The sequence below is a fragment of the Uloborus diversus genome, chromosome 2 (genome assembly GCF_026930045.1).
Source record: "Uloborus diversus isolate 005 chromosome 2, Udiv.v.3.1, whole genome shotgun sequence".
Lineage (NCBI taxonomy): Eukaryota > Metazoa > Arthropoda > Arachnida > Araneae > Uloboridae > Uloborus > Uloborus diversus.
In genome coordinates, this window is record NC_072732.1 from 64,462,806 (window position 1) to 64,490,171 (window position 27,366).

General features: G+C 35.0%; 1 protein-coding gene and 1 pseudogene across 1 annotated transcript in view; one reads left to right on the plus strand and one right to left on the minus strand.

Annotated features, from left to right (window-relative positions):
• Positions 1-18,498, plus strand: part of LOC129235202 (glypican-5-like) — a 202,983-nt gene extending 184,485 nt beyond the window's left edge. The window contains exons 5-7 of the mRNA XM_054868908.1: positions 12,308-12,431; positions 13,479-13,620; positions 16,376-18,498. Of these exons, the coding sequence (XP_054724883.1) occupies positions 12,308-12,431; positions 13,479-13,620; positions 16,376-16,533 (424 nt within the window). The 3' untranslated portion in view covers positions 16,534-18,498. The remainder of the gene's footprint in view (positions 1-12,307; positions 12,432-13,478; positions 13,621-16,375) is intronic.
• A 7,121-nt stretch (positions 18,499-25,619) lies between these two features.
• Positions 25,620-25,721, minus strand: LOC129217843 (5S ribosomal RNA; annotated as a pseudogene).
• Between the last annotated feature and the right edge of the window lie 1,645 nt (positions 25,722-27,366).

Sequence of the window (27,366 nt, forward strand, 5' to 3'; positions counted from 1 at the left end):
TTTTTTGGAGCATGGTATTGGTCTGCGTCATAACAAGCGACACAATTATGGTGGTATAATAGGATTGGTGCTTTAAAGGGTGGGCCTTAAGTCAGGGTTTGACTGTAAATTCAAGACTGCTTCCTCAATCAGGATCCTTCCACAATTTTGGTCAGTGGGGATACAAAAAATATCAGTTGCTCCGTTGCCAGAGCAAAGCATGTTTTTCTATTTGCCACAACCTACCAAATTTGAATTTAAAACCTATGCAGCAGCTAAGAGGTGTTTCACATCATTATTCATAGTGAAGCATGTTAGTCAAGATTTAATTTACTACACAAGCCTTAAATTTTAGTCTTAAAACTTTTTTGATGAGAAGTAAACAAATCTTCAGAAATTTCAACTTCATTCGTTCAAGGAGAAGCAGCGTTTCAAACCAATAGGATCGTTCGCAAGGCAGAAAATTTTCTTAAAACATCTCTGACTGTACAACGACCCAAATAGTTTGAAACAAAATAAAAATGCATGCAATTTAGCTTTCGAAACAATTGACAGCATGAAATCACGTGGGTAAATATCTCAAAGTCAAAAAATGTTTCACCTTAAATTCAGCACATATGTATATCAGCACACGCGATGTAGATTCATTAAAACGAAAAAAAGTCAAAGATATTTACAGAATTGTGAGCGAAACTATATAATTTTCTCATCGTTCAAAAGAATAGCGCGCGAAACAAAATAATCATACGTGAAATAAATATAAGAACAAAAAAAAACTTAACGAAGTAAAGGTGCAGTTTCACTTCATTGACTTGTAAACAAGCATGGAACAGCGGTTACAGGGTTACAAGCTCCTTTTAGTAAAATCGAGTCGTCAGAAGAAGGCATCTACTACTGTAATCACGAAGAATAAATTTGAAAAATAAACGTAATAATACAAAATGCGTGAAAATGACTTTTATCATTTCATGAACGCCGCCATTAAAATCATAAATATCATGTGACAGATCACGTGACAGTTGGGCACCCTTTTTAAAGGAGCCAAAAGAACCGCAAGGACATCTCCAAGCCTCCGTTTTCACCCGTATGCACCTTGCTTTCACCCCAGGGTGCCAAAGGACCTTTCAACGGCTCCTGTAGTTCTAACAGTGCAGGGAAAAAGGTGTTGTCCAAAGTTAAGCTAAGTCTCATAACTTTGCTTAAGGTGGTGCTACGTAAATAGTAATAAAATATAATAATAATAGTATTACAATAAGTAATATTTAGAATATCCTGGCTATTACTTGGTTGTATTTGTTTGTCGTAGCTAAGGTTTCTTGGTTAAAAAGTAATGCATAAGCAACCGATAGCTTGTTTTTGTTAGTTACCTTTGTTTTTTGTTTAGTCGTAGTTATAATTTGGAGGGCATAAGTAAGGGTTATTAATTGAGACATCTTGCAAATATAGTAGGTAGTATTTTCGATCACTTACATTGATTTCAATGTTTAAGGTTTTTGACTTCACAGCTAAAATTGTCTACACCGAAGTTAAGCACGTTCCTTCGTAGTTGACGTTGTTATATTGGTTATTAGTGAAGAGAAGGTATCTTTATAGTAACGATTGAGGTGTATTAGTAACAAAATACCTTCATTATTGAAGTATTCTTGATAGTAGCAAAATACATTCATAATTGAAGCATTCTTATTATTAACAAAATACATTCACAATTGAAGTATTCTTATTACTCACAAAGTATGTTCATAATTGAAGTATTCTTATTTATTGCTTATTTCGGAACTAAAAGCTATTCTGAATACAGGGGAAAAGTTTCATTGCTTTAGTTCAAATATTTAAAAAGTTATGAGTGGTTTTACGCCATGCTCGCTATGTGTTCTTATGCAAAAGAAAAACTTTAAATTGCTTTTTCTCGATGATGGTTTTTTTTTTTTTTTTTTTTTTTTTTTTTTTTGTGTTTTCATGTCATTGGAATCCCTAAGGATTTTTTTCTATTAAAGGTACAGCTTTAAAGTAATACTTTTTGCAATTGGGATAACATATTTGACAAAACTGTGCGTTGGATAAGCATTTTATAAATTACTCAAATGTTTAGAGCATGTTAAACCTTTAAAAACCAAATTTTTTTTTAAAAAAAAACTTTGATTTTTTACATAATTAATCACAGAAAATTTTCTAATAAACCCATAAGCAAATGAATGCACAGATTTTTAGAGATGATTATAGTGATCGTTTAGCAAAAAACTTTTTTTAAATTAGTGCAATAATAAAAAAAACCTTAGAGATTTTAAAAAATTGAAATTTTCCTCAATTTTTTGAATTTTTAGAAAAAGTAGGCAATATTTTTAAATTTTGAAAATAAATTATTGATTATGAAATAATTATGCATGTTATGGTTTCAAAGAAATATAAAATTAAATTACTTAAATTTGAAAAAAATGTTTGAAAGTTGACTGTGACCTGTGTTTGAAACTGTGACCCCTTAAAAAAGATCAATTAACTGCACGTCATCCCACGGTTAATCCCTGATTGGTTTTGTTTATATTCCAAATACATTCTACAATGCGATACTTTGTACCTGTTTCGTTTTTTCACTCAACTAATTGGTATAAAAAGTTTTGCTTGTTCTTGTGACAGTCGATTTTTTGAATCATATTTTAAAGTAATGAGATAAAAACCTAATATTAGCCGCCTGCAATAAAAACACATTTGACCCGCTGCAAACGATTTTGGTTGCTAGGAGTACGAATTCCGCGTCAGCTGCTTCAAGTTGCTGTTCAAAAACATTTCCTTCGAGAGTACTCAAGTAAATGACCGGGAAAAGACAGCAGAACCGTTAAAAGCTTTGGGAACTGTAATTAACTTTAACGATTCCTGCCTCTTAAGATGTCCAGAAGTCTCTACTTATTAGCTTAATAGCATATTTCCTTGGAATGTTTTCAATCCCCCTCTCATTTATATTGCCCAATCCTTTATTTTGCGGATCGGTTCATCATTTGTAATTTTCGAATTATGTGTTCCCGTATATGACCATTATTTAGGAGGATTACATTTCTCCAATGGCATCATTTATGTTGTTATGTGCATATTTATTTGATTTGTTTGCTTTTAATTTGGAATTAAAAAAAGGAAATGTACATTTTAAAAAATATCCCTTAACCTTTTGGAGGCACTGTGGCTTCGTTTGAGACCACTAATCTCCTGCGACGTTTACAAATCTTGTTTGACCGTGGATTTTGAATCGTTAAAAAAGCGTTCTAACAGTCAGTTGAGCGTGTAACAATTTTTAGGTTATCGAATAAATGTGTGAGTGATGCTAAAAATCGAGATTGAAAAGACGAATTTCAGAAATAGTGCATTTTCACCGTTGCAAAGTGTTGTTTGATCAAATATCAATAAAAATTGTTGAAAGGGGCAGTTATTGACACAATGACACAAACTTTTGTTTTGTTATTTGTTTAAAGATTACCAATGATGTAGTGGAGGATATACGACGTGTACTTTCTGGTTTGCGCGCAAAATACCGTATCCGATGTGTTTTTAATGAATTCGATTTTTCATCCCTCGCGTTTATTTTTGCAGGAGGAATTTGAGTTTCGCCCTGATGTGTAGGATATATTATTTTTTGAAAAATAAAAAAACCTTAGTACTAATTTTTGATATTTTAATATGTTACCCATCGTCTTCCCTCTAAAGTTTTAGCGTATACCCTTTTATTATTATTATTTTTTTTTTTTTTCAGTTTAGGCACAGCATACCTTCTGCTATCCCTACAACCACCGAAGATTACCTTTAAAAATTACCTAAAAGAACTCGGCTATTCCCTGAGAAAGTCAACCCTTTGTCCTGCACGTGACGGTTCACATATTTCATTAAGAAGTTATAATTTTAAAGGTCGAAATTGTTTTGCTTGAGAAATCACGCATAAGTTTGTAATTTGTTAAGCAGACAAAAAATTGGTCATTAAGGTTTAAAAAATATTATTTTTAATGAAATATATGAGATATCATGTGCGGGGACAAAAAGGCCATTTTCCGTGGAATGGCCCAATAAATATTCTCAAGCACAACTCAGTAAATCAAATTTTAGGCCATCCCCCTTTTCTTTGCAACAATCTTCTGCTACTAAGCCCCGCTTGAACGTTTTTTAAACACGAGCATTATCGACGTTTTTGGCAACAGCTGGCTCATTACAGATGCCTTCGATTAATCGCTAGATTGATTACACCCTGCCCTTAAGGAGGCAACTCGGAAAGAGTGCTTGCTCCAGCAAGATCTTTATGCATAATTGCGTTGCCCGGAGCAGGAACATGGAGTTGCATTTCGGTTAATAACCGCGGATGTCGACATTGCTCTGTTACAGTTTTATTTATTTGTTGTATTTATTGATTCCTTATCCTTCTGATGTGCAGTGATAAGGAATTATTATAAATCTAAAACTGGCAATTTGATCAAGGTACCCGATGTGGTAAAGGTAATTGATTATCGAAGTTAGTTATCCCCAGAACATGTTTTCTCTGTACCTGCCGCGTTTCATTAGTTATTATTTGTCTTATTGTGGAAGACAAAGAAATAATTGACTTATGAGTGTATGAGTATGTTAAGTGATGTACTCGGGAAACAAAAAAGCAGAGATTTTGGCCCGTTGATCATGTTATTTTCTCATAGAATATTTCTGCCTTTCGCTTTCGCTCTTTGTATTCAGTTCAGCTATTTTCAATGTTTCTCTTTTGTTTTTGTGTGTGAAATTAAGCTATTTTCATAGATACTAGAATATCTGTTTTGAATGTTTCTCTTTTTCGTTGCTTCAATAAGTCAAACTATTTTCTATAATCTGTACTCAGAATGTTTCTACTTTTCGTTCTTTTCTAAGCTATTTTTTTTAATAGCTACTATGATTCTTGTTCAGAATGACTCCTTCCAAAAGCAATCGCTTGATCCAGCCTCGGTTCCGAATGGTTCTTCTTTTCCTTCAAATAAAGCTATCTTCACGTGTACTATAATGTTTTATTCAAGTAACTGAATTGATGCATCATAGGGTATTCTCCCAATATGCAATCTACCGTTCAAGTAATCTAGTTTCTCAATAGATGGTGCTACTAACATTACATGCAAAGAGTAATTGATTTCAGTGGCGCCATCAACTGAGTAACTAGATTACTTGACTGGTAAATCGCATATTGGGAGAATATTCATCACAAAGTGCTGGTCATTGTAAATGTTTCACACGATAGAGTTGATGCACTAGCTCAGAATTTCACCCTTAAACAAAGCGTTTTTAAGTGGCCACTTTTCCATTTTGCTTGCTGATGGTTTTTTTTTCCAAAAAGCGTAGATCCCCGTCAAAATTGAAATTTAGAGATTTATTGCTAAAAATGACATTTCCGATCCAGCTGTAATGCAAATAGTTTTAGAAAAAAAATAGCTTGCAATTAATGCAATTAATTTATTCTGTATTCTATAGAAGGATTTTTTAAAGATTCAACAGTCCAAATTTGAAATATTCTTTATTGAACTGTGCGATTTAATTTAATCAGGCAAATGAGCAATGAAGTTTTCCCATAAGTGCAAGTCGTGCGTGACCTATCAGGTGTAGATCCAGGGATGTATGAACCGACCTTGTGACATAAAATAGTTTTTTTAAAAGAGAGAGAGAGAAAAGCATGTATTAAAACCATAGAATTATTTTTAAAACAATTTTTCATCATTATTGTACCTTACAAACAACGCGACTAAAAAAAAATCTGCATGTGCTTTTTACTGCTTCTGCTTTATTACTTTTGGTTAGTGTAATTTATTTTAGCCAAGAGATGGCGCCATAAACTGCTTAGAAACAGAAAGATTCTATTGGGGAGAAATTTATGTTGGTTGCAAAAGGGGATATTAAAAATAAAAAAAGAAGAAGAAACACCCGCTGCATCTTTATGAGTTTCAGGAAATGATTTGAGCAAAAAATAAATAAATAAACAAACAAAGTAATGAAATTTATACATAGTCTTGTCTTTTGATACTCATTGAAAGGACATAAAACCGAATTATGTTCAAAAAAAATTTCGAATACATTTATATTGGGAAAGGGTCTTCATTGCATGAAAAACGGTATCGGTTTTCCTTTAAGCAGATTATAGTAATGAAATGGCAAAACTTGCACCACTCGGAAGATTTTTTTTTCGTGTGGGTTGAAGATTCCCTTGCTGCCGACGTGGAACCCCTGAGGAAACATTCCATTTACGGCTTTGCCCCTTCACCTTGGTTCCCCCAGTCGAGGGGAAAATGGGGGAATATCCCCTTGTTCTTTTACTTCCTAAAGTGGTTTATTGATTTAGTTGTCTTCGTTTTCTTTCTTCTTTCCGTGGTGTAAGAAACTGATCACCTTTTACTGCCTTTGTTTTTAGTCACGAATAAAAGAACTACATGAAAAGCTTTGTAAACCGACAGAAAATACTGATGCAGTAGGTCCCAATTGAATCAGGCATTCGATCTGCATAGCAAAAGACAAAAAATATTTGACTTCTCTTACTATTTATCCAAAAAATAATTTTATGCATTAAAAAGTAACAAAAATATGCCTCAAATCTGTTATAAATTCGATACAGTAGTTTAATCGATTTTTTAAAACTCAATCTCAGAAGTGGTAAATGTTTAAACGTTTGAAACGTGGTTTTAAATGCACTGTATTACAAGTTTTTCAGAGTCGAGTTTTTCAACTGTCGAGTGCAGGTCAGCCCGCAATAATGGTTTAAGATCCAAATTAGGATTACCTCTCTCGTCAAGTTTCTTCATAAGTTACGTAGTATAACAACGATAAAAATATTACAAATACGATGGTATAGGTGGGTTGTTGAAGCAAAAGTGGTCCAATCACAGAGCTGTCGCGATTTAAATTTTCAATAATCGAGTAATTCTGCCGATTTTCTGCAGCTGTCTTCAAATTGTGCAGAAATCTGCTGATTTTTCAATTTAAAAGCAGATCTAAATCTCCGCAAATGACACTTATTCGGCTCAAAACTCGATATTTACGCATGAAAATTACATATATGTGATGCTTTTACAATTCTCTACAGATGCAAGAAATCTACAGATACTTTGCTGATTTCTGTAAAATGTATACCTTAATTTGAAGATACCTGCAGAAAATCTGCAGAATAACTCAATAATTCAATTTTTTAATTGAAACAACCCTATGATTGGGCCACTTTTGCTTAGACAACCATCGACTGCACCATCGTGTTTAATATTTTTATCCACTTTTTTATGTATGACTTATATGACCTAACTCGATGAGAATAGGTCAACCTAATCGAACCTTGTATTACTGCTTTTACGCATTGACTTCCTACTCGCACTAATCGTGAGGTTTCCGATGTATCGTCTTCGATTTTCGACTTCTTTTATTTCCCAATTGGTTTGAAAGTTGATTATGCCGGATAAATTTACTGCACCTTCACAGCACTACATACATTAATAAGTTACGGCTTGTTTTCAGGATCCCTAAGATCTAAGGGGAACCCCGCAGCCAAAATATGATATGTTGCAATTTCCAACTTTTCAGGCTGAGATGTAGTCTTGGTAAAAAAAAAAGGGGGGGGGGGCTCATGCTCGTATAGATGCTAGTATAAAAGCTGTTGAAATGCAAGTTCGAATTAACAGCGGGAGCAAGCTTAAGGTAAAATAAAAAGGGGAGGGGGACGTTTCCTTCCCTTTTTGCCCTTGTTGTCGAACTAGAAAGCGATGTAAAACATTTGCTTGAACCTTAGATCCAATGGTCTAATCCCCCCCCCCCCCCCATGTTCGTCTCTGTCTGACATACAATTATCCTTACATAAATAGATGTATTACCTTGCAAAAAAAAAGGGAAAGTTGACAATATTTAAATTAGCAATCCGATGAGTACTTTGTATTCTGATATTGCATTCATGTTGTCTTGGTATAGAACCAAATTTTAAATTCTTAATTGCTATCCATAATTTAATAATTGCCTTCGTATCCTGCAGTGTGCTTTTGCTCGGAACTCTCCAAATAAAGAATTTCCATTTCGTTTGCTAAAATTCTCAGATCTCTTATAGCTGGTGCTCTTTTGAATAGCCACATGCCCACTTCCTGTTGTCCGTATTCCTTTTCCACGAGGGGCCATTCATCCCTTTTTCAACCGTGGAATAATTCAACCGCAGTATCGCCCTCCGCATAAGAATTGCCGAGTGGGGATTTCTCTTATCCTTGGGAAAAGAATCCTCTGTAGGGATTCTCAACAGGAAAAGAGGAAAATTAAAATTTTTCCTTTCTCGAATGTCTGAAATGATGAAAGAGGTTTATTTTTAGTTTGCAAAGAGAGGTTTCAAACTTGTGTGTATTGAAGTTCTCAGCAGAAACTTTTTTTCTTGTTTTTGACACTCCTTATGGATCGTAGTCCATCGATCCATCAGTAACTTTCGTTTCTATGTTTTGTTTCTTTTTCGTAATATTATCAAGTTTGAACGCAAACAATTTTAGCGATGGGAAAGATTCAGCACTTGAGAAAAACACATTATTAGCCTTTGGGCCCAATTGACCTACGAAGTTAAGGAAAGCTCAGTTAGTCCGATTTTGGGGTTCCCAACTCTTTGTTTTGGGATTTTTTCCAAAGTTCTAGACTCATTAAAACAAAACTCAATGATGCTACAAATATTGGTTTCAAAAACTGGCCCAGCAGAATTCAGTTCAAAGCTTTTTCTTCCCCTGTCCCTATTAACATATTGTCACCTCAGAGCAACAGTAAGATATCTAGTCCCAGAAATAACACTAAGATATCTTACTGTGGCTCTGAGGCGACGATATACAAATTTTTGAACATTGGAAATGGTTGCACTGCAATTTTGTGGTTAGTTGTTTTATTTATTAAACTTTACCAAAGTGCAAGGTGACTAAGTTTGGTCAAATCAGTGGCGGATTTACCATGCCGCGATTGTGAGAGGCCTCCACGACATAGGGGCCCCGGAGAGAATTCGTAAAGGCACTTGAAAAATATTTTTCGAAGTTCCGTTCGTTTCTAAAAGTGCACCCAAAAATACTTTACGACGGGCCCTCAAACCTGTTAATTCTAAATGTGTCAAATCCCACATTTAAAAATAGTTTGTGGGTTATGAAATTAGTTCTCATTTGAGGCAGTGAGAAGCAAAGTGATGTAAGTTCTAAAATTAAAAATTTGGAGATAACCAGTACAAATGGTAAATGAACCTCTCCTCAGTCTATTTCTTGCCCAGTAGATGCTGCTATACAAAATGATTTCGAAAAACTTTTGAATGAAAGCCGTTTACCTAGGACTGGAACTTGAAACGCGTTTTACTCAAACTTGAAAATATCCACTTAGCTTCTTACTACTGTCTCATTTGTCCTCATTTTTAAAAAAACTAACCAAACATTCTTATGGAAACCAGTTTTAATGTTTGCATTCTCTTTCGAATAGCATTTCAAAGCAAAGTATGTAATTTTTAATTGGTTTCTGCCATTCTTGAGCCTTCTGAAAATTTTGAGAGGAAGCTCCTGGCCAGTAATCAGGCACTACCGTTAGGTTGGAATTTATTATTTCAAAATTTGTGCGTTATAATCGGTATTCTCTGTGAAAAGTGTAACCGTCAATATACACTGACAGTTTGAGAAGTTGGCTAATTAATGATGAACGTTCGCAAAAAGAGAAAAGAAAAAGAACTTGCAAATTACAGCCTTTGTATGTTAAGTTTAAATTCATGCATGGTTAAGCTGCGATGCTCTCATTGGCGTGCATAACTTGGTCTATTACTGTCTTTTAGCAATTACCAGCAGTTGAGTGTCCTCCGTGGTGGTCAAGGTCGCCATCAAACGTGTGGTTACATTCTAACTAAATCGTTGGCGGTTACGCGTAACAAATCTCTCTCTTTTTTTTTTTTTTTTTTTTTTTTGGCTCATTATTTTTCTTTTTTATAGTGCTTACTCTGTACTTGCTGTTTGTCCTCATTTAATATTAAGAAGGTCATATTAAGATAGTTTTTAAAATTTTTTAAAATGTTCATGGTTTTGTATCCAGATCTGTGGCTGAAAAATTTCTGCAAATTGGGAATAAAACTTATGCATATGATAGCGGATTGAGCAACCCTAACAACGCTTTATTATATCTTCTAAATTTTTCGAGCATGGGACTCGTAGGAGTAAGGATGATACACTGGTTTTACACTGAAAAATAAGAAAAAAAATTGCAAAAAAAAAAAATTCTAGACCAAAAAAAAAAGGAGAGACTTCTGCCGATTTTTTGAAATATTTTTTAGAGGAATACATCTGTGAGTCTCTCTCCTTGCTGCAAATGTTCATGCTTTTGAACTTATCACCTCTTTAGCTCCTTAAAAGAATGTTAACAGTTCATATAATGTGCTCCCTTCCCCATCCAAATAAAATCAATGGCCGTTCATACAAGATGGAGCACCCTTCATTTCCTCAATAACAAGCTTCCCAGTCGTTGGATTTAAGGCCTCTATATATACGAGTCGACGCATCAGCTTAAATTCAGCCATTTTGGATCGGAGCGCGTGAGTGAGTGGTTGTCTTTTCTAGCAAATTATCGCGTTTGTTGAGTTTTCACTGGGAACAATCATTAGCGACACGTGAATTGTTTATTCAATAAAATATTATTTTTGGCTAATTCGGCAAAACCCGAAACTTTTCTCTGTTAACCCTAGCTCCGCAACAATGAAAAATCCGATCCAAAATGGCTAAACTTCAGCTGATGCGCCGGCCTACCTATATAGCGGCTCTAGTTGGATTTGACGAGGTTCCGATGATGACAATCACGTTCATCCGTCGCCATGGTGCTACCTCAAAGATCGCGAGTTCGAGTCTCGTGAACCATGTGATTAAAAATATTTATTCCAAAGTATCACAACTACGTTTTCTCAGATCAGTTGTGACATGTTATAGCGAATGAAACAAGAATTAAACTTTGGACTTGATATCTGCCGCAACACGAAAGGCCCATATATCGAACATTTCGTAAACAAAACTTGTACAGTCTCATTCTCCAGTAAAGCCATTGTTGTTGCTGTATTGGTAATATATTTTTGTCAATAAGGTTTCTAAACTCCGGAGGTAACTTTGATACATATGTCTACGTGTATGTAATACAGATAGGCTAGGGTGCTGTGAAAAAGTTTTAATTCTGTGAAGGGTGTCGTCAGTCGGAAAAGTTTGAGAACCCCTGGATCAAGGGGGTCATTTTTCGTAGGAATAAGCAAGATTTGTGTCAGAAGCATTTTGACAGGTTTTTTTTTTCTCTCTCTTTTCTTTGCCGCACAGTGTAGTACATTAAGGGTAAATAAAAACCCTTTTCATCATTAAAAACGAAAATCTTAGTGTGTGGTGTGGTTGCGTTTCAAGCGAGGTTGACTTCGGGTTTTTATTGATATATATATATATATATATATATATATATATATATATATATATATATATATATATAAAATAAAAAAAGAGCCCTAAATTCCAATTAATTTAATTCTTTTCTTTTAATATTACCAGGGTTGCCAACCTTGGGGAAACAATTCTAGGAGCATCTGCGGTAATTTTGAGGAACATTTTGAAATTTTGCAGAGCAGCTAGGTATTTTGCATAAAATTCAATAAAAAATAACTAAAACCACGTATCTAAAACTGTTTTTGAGCTTTGATAATCATTTTAAGCACTAGGATAAAAATCAAAAACAGCTTTAAACACTAAGTCATGCTTGAAAACCCTCGGCCGGGAAATGCGGAGCAAGACATCTTTTTTGCGGAGCTGCGGAGTTTCGCTATTTTTGAAGAGCAACTCCGCAAGATGCGGAGCAGTTGGCAACCTTGTAATTACTGTCAAGTTGCGTATTATATCGTCTCTTTTTTCTTTTTCTGTTTTATTAATGATTTTAGTTCAGGTTAATTTAGAAAACGTTTAAAAATATAAAATTTTTGCTGTAAACATGATCTTAAAATGTTGGGAAAAGTACCATATACCGAAATTTATTAAAGTTTCAATATTATACAGTTCAACTGATCTAGTTCCATTTTGGTTTTAATGAAAAATTGTTTTTACAATACTTGATACTTTTTGTACACTCCACTAATTTATTGTTTTTGGTGTGGAAACCGGGTGGCGTTTAAAAGATTATTTTTACTCGCCATTTTCTCATTTGGTCAACTTGTGACCTTTGCTCACCAGTAATTTTGCCCCTTACGTAAGGTATTTCAAAGGTAATTTTCTCTTTTGTGCTTTGAGTTACTTTTGCACATGTTATACCAAACTCAATTTTTTTTTCTTAAATATGAGTCATGTTTAATAATGAGTTGCTCTTCTTCTTCCAGGTACACAAAGACAATCGCAGGCGTTGGAGTGGCAGCTCAGAGGTATAATCCTGAAATGAAAGCTCCAGAAACTGATGATTTAGTAATAATGGGACTGGATGAAAAGTTACAGAAGATGAGTCGGGTGAGTGCGATTGTATTATCACTTTGTTTCTTCGCTCTTTTTTTCTTTTCTTTTTTCTTTTGGTAATAGTGTGTGTGTAATAGCTTGATGTATTTTAGTTTTAACTAAAATTTTTAGATGTTTGAAGGTAGAAAAAGAGATCTGCCGAAACAACGAAGTTGCTTCTACAAGTAGCTACTAACTTTTGAGGAAGACATTTTTCTTTCTTTTTTTTTTTCGATTATATTGTTACAGATTGCGAAACAAAGGCTTCGAAACTGAATTTTTAAACTTAAATCGAACTTTCAAAATAGTAGTTGGGTTTTCTCAAATTAAATAAGCAAGCTTCCTTTGTATTTCAAATGCACTCCGTGAAAACTTCATAAATTTATGTTAACTTTTTTCAGAAAACTTGATGGACAGTAATTATTCACGATTTTATTTATGATAATTTTACTTAAAATCTCTCTTTCTCTTTATTTTCAAAAGTGATGCTTTTTTTTTTCTTCTTCTTTTTTTTTTTCTTTCAACTGTGATAAATTCTCTCTTCTTGGAGCTGCTATAAAATAGGTTTAGTACACTTTTTTTTTTCATTTGACACTGTCAAAATATTTTTGTGGAATTTTCACTGACAGGCAATATTGCTGTTTTCCCATTGTAATTCAATCTAGCAGGGTCTAAAAAACCAATTTCTGTTTTGAGAAAATTTGGAGTGCTCAACACATAACTGAAACACGCTGATTAAAAGTTTTCAATCTTTTGTTTAACGAGGGGAGATTTTTCTCAACCTTTTTTTTTTCTTGTGGGAAACCTGGTGTTGTCAATATTTTTCATGACATAATATGTACTGCAGGAAAACTGAGAAATCAATCAAGTCAATGGTGTACAACACGTTCGATATTTCTCGATATTTGATGTTATTAAGTTCGCGTGTTTTCATTGTCAAATTAAACAACAGACTTTGAAAATGTTTTCAATGATTCGATTTATGAAACATTATCTATTTATATGAATGTTTTGGTGGAGTTTTTTAAAGGTACCATAGCAAATATATTTGTTTTCTTGCAGCAACTTCGACAAAGCATCACGCCAGAGCTGCCCCAAGCAGATTCATACATGGCAGAAGGCAGCGGCAGTGGCGTTTGGCCCAGGAACCAAGTTGGTGATGATGAAGACTACGACAAAGGCTCCGGTAGCGGAGACTGGGGAGGTAAATGATTACTTTTAGTAATAATCCTTTGCTGAGACATCATGTGAATGGTGAAAATACAGTTGATTCCCTCTTTGCTGAACCCCCCCCCCCTCAAAGAAAAACCCCGGCTTATGAAATATATGATCTGAAGAAGAACTAGCATTTATTGGAGGGAGGGGGGGAATCTTGCTTTTTTTCTTTTACACGAACCACTTGCGAGTCTTAATAGACTCCTGGGAGGCCGGTGTGGACCATTGAAAGAATCAAGTGTTTTTAACGGAACGGATTTTAGTTCTACTGTCATCCTTTTATTTTTTGTCGAATTCAAAGCGTTGTGGAACTAAAATCGAAAATATTTCCTTTAATATATAGTACCTTTTTAAAATTTGGTTTCCTATCTCTTGCATAATTTTGTCACAACAGAACTCGTTCGTTCACTTGAAAAAAGAAATGAAAAAGAACGCTGGGGTTATGCCGAATTAAAAAAAAAAAGAAATAATAATAAAAAGAAGTGAGAAGTAGGCCAAAAGAAAAAAGAAAAAAAAGTAATAATTCCGGGAGAGCTGGTTTTAAATTATGTCGAGTTCTAGCATTTTTTTTCTTCTTTTTCAACCCTATCATTAGTTCTGTCATCTTGCCACACTATGCACGTGGCGCGCCTGTTTGTTTGCTTGGAATTGATTGATGTGAGAGGACGCTATGGAGAAGTAGAAAAACAAGGGTTTGCAAGATTTTAAAATGTGTTAAGCCTCATATTTCCTATGCCAATGGTACCCAACCTTTTTTTTTTTTAACCGGGGGCCGCATTTCATGTCAAAATGATCATCGCGCGAGAGCACAAGTAATATTTCTAAATGTTTAAAAAAAATTGAATAACACGGGAAAACATGGACAAAAGAAAGATAATTAATAATAAAGAATTTTTCTTGTCATTACTTGATGTTTTTGAGCAATCACGATTGCTTATTGCTTTCATTTGACTGTTTTTGGCGTGCTATCATTTCATTTTCCCTCCAGCACCCTCTGCAGCATCACCGTCGACCGGATCCTTACGATGCTGCTCCTATAGCGAAAACCGTCTCCAGGTTGCATCCATATGCTACACACACACACACACACGCATGCATACACACACCTACACACACATATATATACACATACAAACACATACACACACGCATACATACAGACACCTACACAAACACACACCTACACACAATTACCCACACACTCATGCCTGCACACAGACACAAACACATATGCCTACACACATACCTCCCCCTCCACACACACACACACACTCGTGATTGCGAAAAACATAATTTGAATTCAAAATGTCAAAATTCAAATTTTTTTTTGTCAATTGCCAGGTATTGTTTTGCCAGGATCCAATTTTTGAATATTTTACTCGAAATTTGTGGCATTGTGATTAATCGTGATTTTTAATTTGTAAGAATAAACAAAACAACGTTCCTCATCAGTCAGCTACGCGGGCGGCGTGTTCTATGCGGGGGGGGGGGGGGCAATGAAAATTACACAAGTGGCAATAGAATTGCATGCTTGAAGGATAACTCTTTTTGAATCCTAAGAAAAGGGTAACATAGTAACGTCCCCCATTTTTGGTGTCCCTTTCCTTGCCGGGGTGCGATGTGTTAAGAGTTTTCAGTGTACACATTCGTTTTATTCTGCATGCAGTTTAGTAATTGAAGTTAAGGAAATCGATGACATTCAACTAAACGGTTCTCAAAAACTATTTATGCTCTACTTGTCCGTACTAGCAGAATTAAAGTGACGAAAATCGGGCAGTCCTATAACTGTTTAATGGCACAAAAGGCTAAATATACAATATTTCGCGTTGGTAAGTTATGTCCCGTTTTGTACACATTTTCAGTAGTTGACTACAAAATAAAAATCTTTTTCCTATCTAGCGTATTCATATTTATCGGCAGTCAATCATGAGGTGTTTACTACGCAGGGGGAGGAGAGGGAGGGTCTTTCTTAATGGCATAGTTAAATGTTTTAGCTTTCATTTAGATATGGGTTCACCGAAGCTTGAATCACGGTTAATTTTCCAGTATTCTCAAGAGTGAATTCCTCTGAATTTAAGTACGCTGTTGTGTATTGTCAGCGTAAATTGTTAGACTAGATAAATTTTAGTCAATTCTCTTGTGTACCGGAAATACAAATAATTGTTCATTTATTTAAAAGCCTTCGTCGTATGGTCTATTCATTGTTGTACAGGGGCGGACTGGCCCGCCTGCCGATCGGGGAAAAGAAAAGGTGTAATAAAAAATTTAACCTTCATAAATTTCACACTTCACTCCGTAATAGATCACGCGACTCTAACTATCAATCACAAAGACAATAGAATGAGAATTCAAGGTGCGGCAATGTGCAATCAATAAGCAATCTTGATTGCTTAAAAACTCTGAAAGAAGAAAGATTGATCTTTTTGTGCAAATTCATGTGTGTGGAAACTTTTGAACTAAGCGCATTCATATATTTCAAAGAAATGAAAAAAAAAAAAACCCTCGACCAACAAACCTATGTTCAATACAAACAGAATCGATAATGCGGCGAGAAAACTCTAAATGTGGCAAAGGTTAATGATAAAATAGCAACCCGTTATGGTGGAAATTTTTGCCATCGCAGTACAGAAAAGAAGTGTTCGGCCTATAGTAATCGGCAAGTGTTGAAAGTTCATTTTTGTTAGCAATCGATTTCAGATTTCGTTTGTTTGCATTTGTTCTATAAATTTCTTTTTCTGTTTTAGGGACACAGCGTAGCGACTTCAACTTCGACAGTGGGGATTCCCGTGATGTGAACATCAAAGTCAAGGACAACAGTGCAACGTCCTCCTCCACCTCCAGCACTCTCCTCTTCCTTGCTGTGCTACTAGTCACACTTCTGCCCGGCCTACGGTTACACTGACCACGTGGCAAATGAATCACAGTGCCATTTAGGAAAAAGCAAAATCATTATATATGTATATGTCTGCATCAATCGGATTATTTAAGGGAAGATGGTCGGAGAAGAAATACAGTGAGAAGTGCAAGAGAAAATTTTCTTTCTCTGGTGCTGATAATTCAAAAACTGTCCCCAGCACCCTGTCAGCAAGTTTTCTAGCTAAATGTTAAAATGCAAAATCAACCGGAACTGAAACTGGAAAGGCATTAATTACAGTGGCCTCGTAAGATTGGACTACGACTGCGTTTTGTTGGGTTTAGATTTCGAATGCAGTTCCTGTTATTTGCTGGTATCAGTCATTCTTATGTATACGTGATTTTTTTTCTCTGTTTAGAAAAATAATTTTCTGTTCAAAAGCTTATTTTTAAGAAGTTTTAAGTTTTCTGTGTTCCATTTGTGTTTAGTTGTTCCCGAATGATTGTTGATTGTTTTGTGTGCCGGAGAGCTTCAGAAGAACTGGAAAACGCGTGCTCATGTGATTGAAAACGATTGGGGATAATTTTCCAAGTTTTGTATACAAAATAAAAGAAATAGTTGTTGATATGTATGTATAAATAAATGTAATGCAGTTAAATTCAGTGAGCTATTTGTAAAGTCATTGTTTCAATGAACTGTAAAAATTATAGCTAAAGAATCAGTATTACTGATATTGTGAAATAATCTTTCTAAAACTGAAATTTGAATTAAATCTGTATCAAAATCTTTTCCTATCCTGTTATATTAATTGTAAAATTGTGATTTAAATAAAAAGTCGAGAAAATTGGAACGGGTGAAGAATTTGGCTAAAGGTTTGTTTAAAACTGCTGACTGACTGTATTGGTTATGTCTTCGAAACAAAAATTACTAGAAATGGTTCAAGTTTCATTGTTGATTTTGCGCATTTTTTAAGCTTTTTAAAACTATTTCAGAAAAATACCTTCATTTGAAGAATTTCATCCTGTAACTTAATTTCCTGCATAATTTCAGTTGTGTTATTCGCATTTTCAATGTTTTTAATGATCTCTAGTTTGGTACTTGTCATTTTAATCATCGTTTTTAAATTTCCGATTTTATTTCATTTAACATCGTCGCTTTGTTTCTGTTATGACTTCCTAACTAAAGCAGGTTTAAAAAGAGTCTTCAGCTTTTGGAGCGTTAAGAAAAATGTCTGTAATTTAAATTCAGAGTGATTTTTTCCTACTAGGATGTTCTTCATTGGAAAAGAAAACATTATTTGTTTGGTTTCAAAGTAGTTTTTGAATCTTGTCACCTAATCGTAATCAGTCTCAGTTTTATAGTCAAGTCAAATGTTTAAAAAGAAGTCATGGAATTTTTGTACAATGTTGGTGCTGCCATTTGTTGACTAAAATAATTTACATTGGCCTGCAAATTTAAAAAAGGATGTTACTCAAAAAACGCAAGACATTTGCTAACATCGTGTAAAAATTACCTATTTTTTGAATTTGAAATCGAATAATTGATATTTATTAATGAAATAAACGAATTAATATTGTCTAACTGCTGTGATTAACACTTTTTGTAGCTGTGTTATGTACATAATGCAGGTGTACATGTCTTACAGTGTGGATATTTTTTTTTTCGTTTATTATGTATGTAACAATTAGATTTTGTAAGGTATTTGAATACTGTTTGTTTTACTGCACTTAGTGTTTTCATTTTAATCACATAAGGGAGAAAATTTGTAACATAGTTGTAAGTAGTCCTTTAACATCCGGGGTGCCCCCCCCCCCTTCCCAGGGCCTGATTAAGATATCAGGAGGGCCAAGGCCAAACACTTTTTTAAGGCCCCTCTGTAGTAAAACCTTGAAATTTTAGCTATTGCCGCAAACAATTTTGACCATTTCGGGGACCCTAAAAGCGGCAGCCCTACGCCATGGCCTAGTTGGTCTATTCAGTAATCGGGCCTTGCCCCACCCCATGACACGTGCAAAAAAAAAAAAAATATATATATATATATATATATATATATATATATATATATATATATATTTTAAATTATTTATTTATTTGCTTAAAAAAAAATTTAAATTCTTGAAAGTTATCGCCTGGGAAAAAAATATGGATACTGTTTTAACGAAAATATTATGATGCTAATATTTTTATGAAAGGGGGGGGGGAGTATAAAAATGTACAAGTATATTTCTAAATTTTCTCTTTTCTGTGTATGTTTTATACGTTTTTGAATGAGGTTTTGTGATTCAATAGTATTGAAGCCATGTTTTGGCTTTGCATTTTACTTATGTTTTTAATTCAAACATCACTTTTATGCCTTTAGTGGAATAAAAATTAATTGAGTTATGTTCTTCTTTTGTTTCACTTCCTAAATTTATGAATACACAAAAAAAGTTCACTTGTATTTTTATTTTTTTATGCATTAAGTTGTGTACTCAAAATTTAACATCCAAATTGAAAACCGTTCAATTAGTCTGATAACTAAAATGGGGTTGCGTTGTAAAATAAAGATGTAATACAAATTGGTAAGATGGACGCATACAAAACTTTTGGAATATTTCATGTTAAAGCTCCTAATTTAACTGAAAACGAACTCAAACATTCAACGATGAGTTAAAATACCACTCCCAATTTGCAAAAAAGAAAAAAAAAACTATGTGATTGAATTGCAACCAAATGGACACTGGTATTTATACCAAATGGGTCAACCAATAGGAATTCGTGAAAAGAGACTATAACCAATAAAACAGCGACCTACAAGTCAACCACGTGGCGCAAGCAAGGGGGTAACCAATTAGAAGTCTTGAAACAAAAAGAGTAGAAAAAAGCGAACAACTCGAAGAAGCAAATCATAATAATTGTTTCCAAAATTCACGAAAAAATGGAGGGTTGGAAAAATTATTGACTAGAGCATGGGCAGGGCCGACACCAAGGGGGGTGTGGGGGTGCTACAACCCCCCAGTTTTTCAGAAGCGGGGGCCGCCAATTTCCTTTTAGCGATGAAACAAACGAAGGAAAAGGGAAACTCTTCGTTGTTTAAAAAATATATATATATTAAATATAAATGAACAATTGAAATAATAGTGACAAAAAGCATTTTTTATGTAAAATTTGAATGAAAAATGTGTGATTCTCTTTTATTAAGATTATCTAAGTGAGGGCCGCAGAAATGTACGCTTCAAACATTTTTTAATGCAAAAAAAAAGTATTCAGTGCACTATTCAATAGGCTGCAGACTGGGTATATCTGCGTAGTCGGAAACAATGGGCACAGCTCAAATTAAAGTATTGTGCATAGAGTAAAATTAGCATAATAGGATGGAGGACCGGGGAGAAAAAGTGTACGCCGTGTCTCTTGGTGGCCCTGGCTATACATAGCCATGCTTCAGGGTTCTTCAGTTTAAAAAAAAAAGACAAATAAATAGGATGGCTTCATAGGGGTCGCCGAAACATAGCCATGTGCAATTTTTTTGAGGAAAAATATTGTCCCGAAAATCGTTGCATAATGGAGAAAAATGCATGGGTCGCCGACATATATACGATCTGGCAAAACGTTCTCAAACCTCATCTCTTGCCCTAACGCGAATAAAGATGGCCTACACATGAGTATTTAGGACTGCAATTTCAGAAACCATGAAAGTGCTCTCAACGTAATCCCCAAGAAACGCTCTCAATTAATCATTCATGGTCGAAAAAATTTCGTCTTTTGAACTTAAATAATAATAAAAAAAAATTTCTCGAATCTGTTGTGCTCCTAATATTACCGAAGATCCTCAAAAATTTCATTGTTAAGGCTTCAGAAAATTTTTTGGGGAAGATCTCCCTACCCCTGTAACAGTATTGAAATTCCCCTACGATTGCGTTAATTGAATTTCAGTTTTCAAAAGTTGCCAGGAGAGGACTCCCAACCTCTCGCCAACGATATCGAAAAACGTCATTAATCTCGTTTTTAGTGCTTTAATTACGAAGCATTTCTGTACGCGAGCCCCTTCAATGAAGGTTATCTTAAACTACGTTTTCGGAGCTTTAATTTCAAGAAACTGGTGGTCCACTCAATTTTAACAAAAAAGCCTACAACCGCATTTTAAGGTTTCAATTTCAAAAAATTTCGGGGATTGACGCCCGCATCTCTTTTTTCCTTAATGTCACCATAGATCGTCTAAAACTGCATTTTTCAACTACAATTTTCAAATTTTACCAGAGGAAAGCCCCCGGACCCTCCATTATCTATCATAATAAGAAATAATTCACAATTGCGTTCTTGGAGTTAGAAAATTTATCGAGGGATGACCCCGAGTCTCTTCCTTCCTTAACATCAGCATCACTATAGATCGTCTAAATCTGTGTTTTTCAACTAACAATCTAAAAAATTTTCAGGGGGAGAGCCCGGAACCCCCTCTCCTGAACATAATCAAATATAACATACGATTTGTTTTGGGAACTTAAATTTGAGGGGGGGGGGGGATTTTCTGCGGAGGCTATCAGACCTCCTTCCCTTTTATCCCTAACTTAAAATATAGTCTAAATCTGTGTTTCTATATCTTCAATTTCGAAAAAAATGCCAGGAGGAAGCCCTCCGTCACCCATTTTATACTTCTTTTAACGAAAAAGGAAGTATTGCATTCGCGAAAAAAATTTCACGCAAAAATCGACCTTAATTTACATTTTGCTCACCCCCGAATGAATGTTGAGCTTTTTATCGACCCAACCACACGTGCATATATACCTAAGAACGTATAGACGCCCGAAATATCCTTTTTGACGATTCCCGAGTTAATTACAATGAGTTTTCTCGTGATGTCTGTATGTACGTATGTATGTCGCATAACTCAAGAACGATATGTCCTAGAAAGTTGAAATTTGGTACGTAGACTCCTAGTGGGATCTAGTTGTGCACCTCCCCTTTTGGTTGCATTCGGGTGTTTATAAAGGGGTCTTTTGCACCTTTTTGGGGGGAAATCATTGCTAATTTCGATGCTAACTCAAATGGTGTTATAATTTGTTGGACATTTGGCGATATATCGCCATCTTTTGGTCGTCAATTTTTGTCGCCAACTTGGTTGGCGATTTTCTTTTTTAATTGGTTTCAATTTGGCCGCTGTTGGTGATATTTAGAGAGTTAACTATTGAATCACATTAAAATTGCAATTAATGGGGAAACAACATTAAATTGGTGTAAAAGGAAGTCATGTGATGCACACATCAGCTCGTTTTGACTGAATATTATCCTTACGATTAAATTTATATTGTTAGTACTAAGGTCTAGTAATATGACTATCCCTGCTAAATCAGAAGCTAAAACTTCTCTCTATTTCTCTGCATATTGGAACATGCGTTTGAAACAATTATGGGGCCGCCAAATGTTTATACCCCCCAGTTGTTTGACCTAGCGACGGCCCAGAGCATGGGTTCCCAACCTGTGGGTGCTACCCCCTAAGAGATCGCGAAGCGTTTCTTACGGGATAGTGACATTATCCCTACATTAAAAATAACATTGCATAGAAAACTTAAAATACATAGAGGAAAATAGCATCATTTTAGACTAGATCCCAATACTTGAGCGCAGTGGGGAATCCACAAAAGGGACTATGGGGCTGCGGAAACTCCCCCCGGCCCTCACATTAGAGTACCTGATCCCCAAAGTCCACTAAGAATATCTTAAATTTTGGTTTAAGGACTTCAATCTATAAAAATGTCCGCGAAGGAATCCCGAGTTCACCTCCCTCTGACAGAATCTAAAATTGTTTAAAATTTCGTTTTTGGAACTTCAATTTTAAAAGTTTTTATGAGAAGTTCTCTAAACCTGAACCCTTATATTTAAAGATGTCTCAAAATTGCGTTTTAGGGACTTGATTTTGGAAATATTCCGGAGAAGAGTCTCGAAGCTCATCCTGTCCGCCCGTCCCATAAATTCGTCAAAAATAACAAAAATTCTTAACTCACTCTTTATATGATAAAAGATCGTACAAAATTTTTTATGACATATTTCAATGCAATTTCCGGATGAATGTCTCCGAACATTTCTTCTCGTTATCAAAGATAAAATTCTGTTCTGTATTTCGAACCTAAATTTCGGAAAACAAATTTGAGAAAAATCCAAAAACTTTCATCATTAAAACTCGTCTAAAGTTCCATTTTTGGATCATCTATTCAGAAAAAATTCCGAGTTAGAGCCACCTAATCCAAACTTTTACAAAGAAGGCCTGTAATTGCGTTTCTCGAACCTCAAAATAAATTGTTTCCTGGAAATGTTTGGCTGCTACATTTAACATGAGTTGAATTAAGAAATATGGTTAGAAGGCGACTAATTTTTGGAGTCTGATTGGTGCAAATTTTACACGAGTCCATCAGCGAGAATATCCTCGTGGCCGAGAGTTTTAGAATGAAAATTACGCCGAGTATTACGTAGAGGCTGGCAGCACTTGTTTCGGAAATCTTGTTGTCAGTGCTTGTACTCGAAATCACACGTGTTGTAACAAGTTTCCGAATTATTGTTTCTGTTGCCTTAAATATGCGAGCTACTTTCTAGTTTCATGAGGATATGATAGGAGTGAAACCTTTTTTTAGTGTACTCGAGAAAATGAAAAAGGGTCGTTTTTAGTAGCGTGAAAAACTTTGCCCGGTCAAAAAGAACTCAAATCCGTCCGCCTCTGATTGGAAATGGTATGTAGCACCTTCTTAGTAATGTTTTGTATTTCAAACAGTTTATTATAGTAATTTCCTTATTTAACAATCAATTTGTATGAATTAATTTGCTTGAATTCGCTGGTTATACGTCTGTAAGTTTCTACACCTCGCTGTGATTGATTGGTAGTCTCGATAAGACGCTTTTATTTAATCTTATCGATTAAACGCAATGGTCGAACGAAAAATTGTTGCCTTATTTCCGTTCCTAGTCATGTTTTCAATCTACTTTATTGTTTTAATCCCCTATATGGTTTAAAAAAGACTGTAGTTAACAGCATTGATTTCGCGCTGCGAATCAATTGTATGGTGACACAGTTAGATTTTTAATGTTTTCAACGTGAATTATGACCCGAGTTCGCAGTTCCATACTTCACGCATTGCCAGGATACGTAATTCGGACAACCTACTCGAGTTTCATTCCTGAAACATGTAACGTGTGCTTAAAATCACCCCTTCTTATTTGTAAGCGAATATCACTATTTTTCCTTTAATATAGGAGCAGCCAGAAATTCGAAAAGAACGTCCCCATTTAGGGAAAACGATGTTTGACGAGGTATCTCACTTCTCATTCTTATTCATCTAAAACTTACTGTGAAGTCACTGATATTGGGACAACTGGACACGCAAAAGGATTTTAATTAAAAAGAAAAAAAGTTTAGCAAAAAAACCCATCGTTTTCGTAGAACCATTTTTTCGTGCGCCAGCCTCTAGTTTATCAACGTATTAACTAAACAAGATATTTATCGAAAAAAAGTTAGGAGACCGATAAAAGGAATTTAAAAAAAAAAAAAAAAGATTCTATATCCATAGCGCTGAAATTTCTTCACGCAACGTCATAAATCAATTGAAGACCCTTAATCTTTGTTTAACGAAAGCGATTTTTCTCTTTTTTTTACTCGACACTTCGCCCTATTTTTTTAACTATTTGATATCATTCCGTATAAGAAGCGTGTATAGAAATATTCGTATTAAAAAGTTTGGTATTAAGGCCCGTACAAAAGGTTTGTGTTTTATTTAGCGATTGTCTCCCTCACGGACAAACGGATGCCCTTTCTTATTTCTTAATTATTTCTGTAAGTGAATATTTTTGTTAATCAAGAGCAACTTGTTTCTATATTCATATCCAAGTTTGCGTAATACTGCTAATTTTCTAAAGGCCCTCGTTTAGTCTCTGCGTTATGTAAGTCATAAGGTAATTTGGGCGATTTTTGGCGATACGTGCTAATTAAAACTGCTTTTGGCAATGTAAACTAATTGAAATAGTAACTAAGACTAAATAAAGTGATCACATCCTCGCAGAAGTAACTTAAAGTAATACATGTGCCTCAGAGCCAGAAGGAAGTACATCAGATAATGGTAATTTTACCAGGAGCGAGGAAAATCGTATTTCTGGCGCATGCAAAGAATGTGACCCGCTCTCTTTGAACCCTGGTAACAAATTGAAAAGGATTTTTTTTTTTTTTTAAGAATTACTTTCACATGGCTCGATGTGGAAAAGGTTTCTATATACAATGCACTTATAAACGGAAAAGCGCAATTTTTAGACTTGTGCTGAGGTATATTTATATATATTCCCCTCCCCCACATGTAACGATCGCAGGCAGGCACTTCTTTTAGAAAACAATTTTTCGAAATAATTTTTCCCCAGATCAGATTTGTTTTTGAAAAACTTTCATTGCTTGAATATTTGACCTAAAAATGGCGTAGATAAATTATGATGTGTTTTTAGTGTTAGAGTGAAGAGAAGTCCTTTCCTACATTTTGGAAGCGAGAAAAAAAAAAAAACGAAAACGTAAAGGGAAGATAATAGGAAATATCCAATGTTTTTTTAATCACAAATAAGCAAATTGCTGAATACACTTGTTTCGGGGTTTCCTGGAACCCCTCTTTCGACTCAGTTTTTTGAGCTTTTGCATGTAAAGACATCCGGAAAAAGCTCACAACTTCGAAATGAAAAGGCGATGCCTGGAAACCCCGAAACGCGTGTATTCAGTAACCTGTTTATTTTTGCTAAAAAGGTGAATATTTCCTATTATTTCTCAGCATAAAGGTATTAATTTATTTCGTAAAGGGAAGAGTTGGAAGTTGTTTTCATTCGAAAATTAAAAAAAAAAAAAAAAAAAAACTCAAATAATGTGGCCTCTCTTGAAGAACATTGAAGGCTTTTAAAGTATGCAGAATGGCCTAACGTGAAGTAAGTTTGAAGTTTTCCCTAGGGTATATGAGAGTAATATTGAGTACTGCTTTCTATTACTTTTCGGTAGAAGTATGAAGAGTCGCTCTATTTTCTGCGTAAAATTATGCAAAGAAATGCATTTTGGGAGAGAAAATAAATTCAAGCCGTTCCAAAAGCATAGACGTCAGGGGGCTTAAAGTATAAAAATTTATTTAAGTGTTAAAAAAATTAAAAAATGTCAACAGCACGTGGTATCCCAAGTACTGACCACGCCCGATGTTGCTTGACTTCGGTGATCGGACGAGAACCGGTATTTTCAACATGGTATGGCCGTTGACAGTTCGTAACAAACTAGACATTAATATAAGCTTTAAAGTGAATACTATCAATTTGATTATTGTTTCCCCCCTTTCGCAGTTAGTTAAAACTTTTGAATCTGCGCACGTTCCGCAATGGTGTTGAGAATATATCAATCTCAAACTAACCATTACAAGATCCAGCGATCTGAATTTAAGAGTGACGAGCCTTCAAACTTGAACGAAACATTGAGTTTTATTTTGGGGGAAAATTGAATTTTATCTTGCAAACACAGGCAGCTTAAGCAAAATTTCATGCTGGTTTTCAACTGCAATTCAGTATTTTATTATTTGACCATGTCGAAAAGATAGTCAAGAACCGAGTTATAAGCTTCGGCGCGACGAGAATCTTTTTCATTGTTTTTTGTTGGAAATTTTTCTTTCCAAAATTTTTTTTTAAAATATCAAATGATCCCGGGGATTCCCTACGTTTAGATTTGTTCTAAACATGGACAGAAGAATATAGCGATTACTGCTGCTGCCATCTTCCGAATTCATGAGAAATCAAACAGCACAAGAGGAAAGTTAAATCTGACGGCTACTTTTGGGTATCCATCTATTGTTTTATAACCAGCGGTCGTAGCTAACACGATAAAAGCAACACAGTGTTGCAGCCGTTAATTTTTTTCCAGTACTTTTTAGAGTAATGCGCCGCGTTCCAGTTTTAGTCTGTTGTGCAATATAAAATAACAGTAGCGATCATGGCAGCTACTTTTAACATGAATAGAATTAAGAAACACGGTTAGAAGGCGACTAATTTTTGGAGTCTGATTGGTGCAAATTTTACACGAGTCCATCAGCGAGAATATCCTCGTGGCCAAGCGTTTTAGAATGATAATTACGCCTAGAGTTACGTAGAGGCTGGCAGCACTTGTTTCGGAAATCTTGTTGTCAGTGCTTGTACTCGAAATCACACGTGTTGTAACAAGTTTCCGAATTAATGTTTCTGTTGCCTTAAATATGCGAGCTACTTTCTAGTTTCATGAGGATATGATAGGAGTGAAACCTTTTTTTAGTGTACTCGAGAAAATGAAAAACGGTCGTGTTTAGTAGCGTGTAAACTTTGCCCGGTCAACAAGAACTCAAATCCGTCCGCCTCTGTTTGGAAATGGTATGTAGCACATTCTTAGTAATGTTTTGTATTTCAAACAGTCTATTATAGTAATTTCCTTATTTAACAATCAATTTGTATGAATTAATTTGCTTGAATTCGCTGGTTATACGTCTGTAAGTTTCTACACCTCGCTGTGATTGTTTGGTAGTCTCGATAAGACGCTTTTATTTAATCTTATCGATTAAACGCAATGGTCGAACGAAATATTGCTGCCTTATTTCCATTCCTAGTCATGCTTTCAATCTACTTTATTGTTTTAATCCCCTATATGGTTTAAATAAGACTGTAGTTAACAGCATTGATTTCGCGCTGCGAATCAATTGTATGGTGACACAGTTTGATTTTTAATGTTTTCAACGTGAATTATGACCCGAGTTCGCAGTTCCATACTTCACGCATTGCCAGGATACGTAATTCGGACAACGTATTGGAGTTTCATTCCTGAAACATGTAACGGTGTGCTTAAAATCCCCCCTTCTTATTTGCAAGCGAATATCACTATTTTTCCTTTAA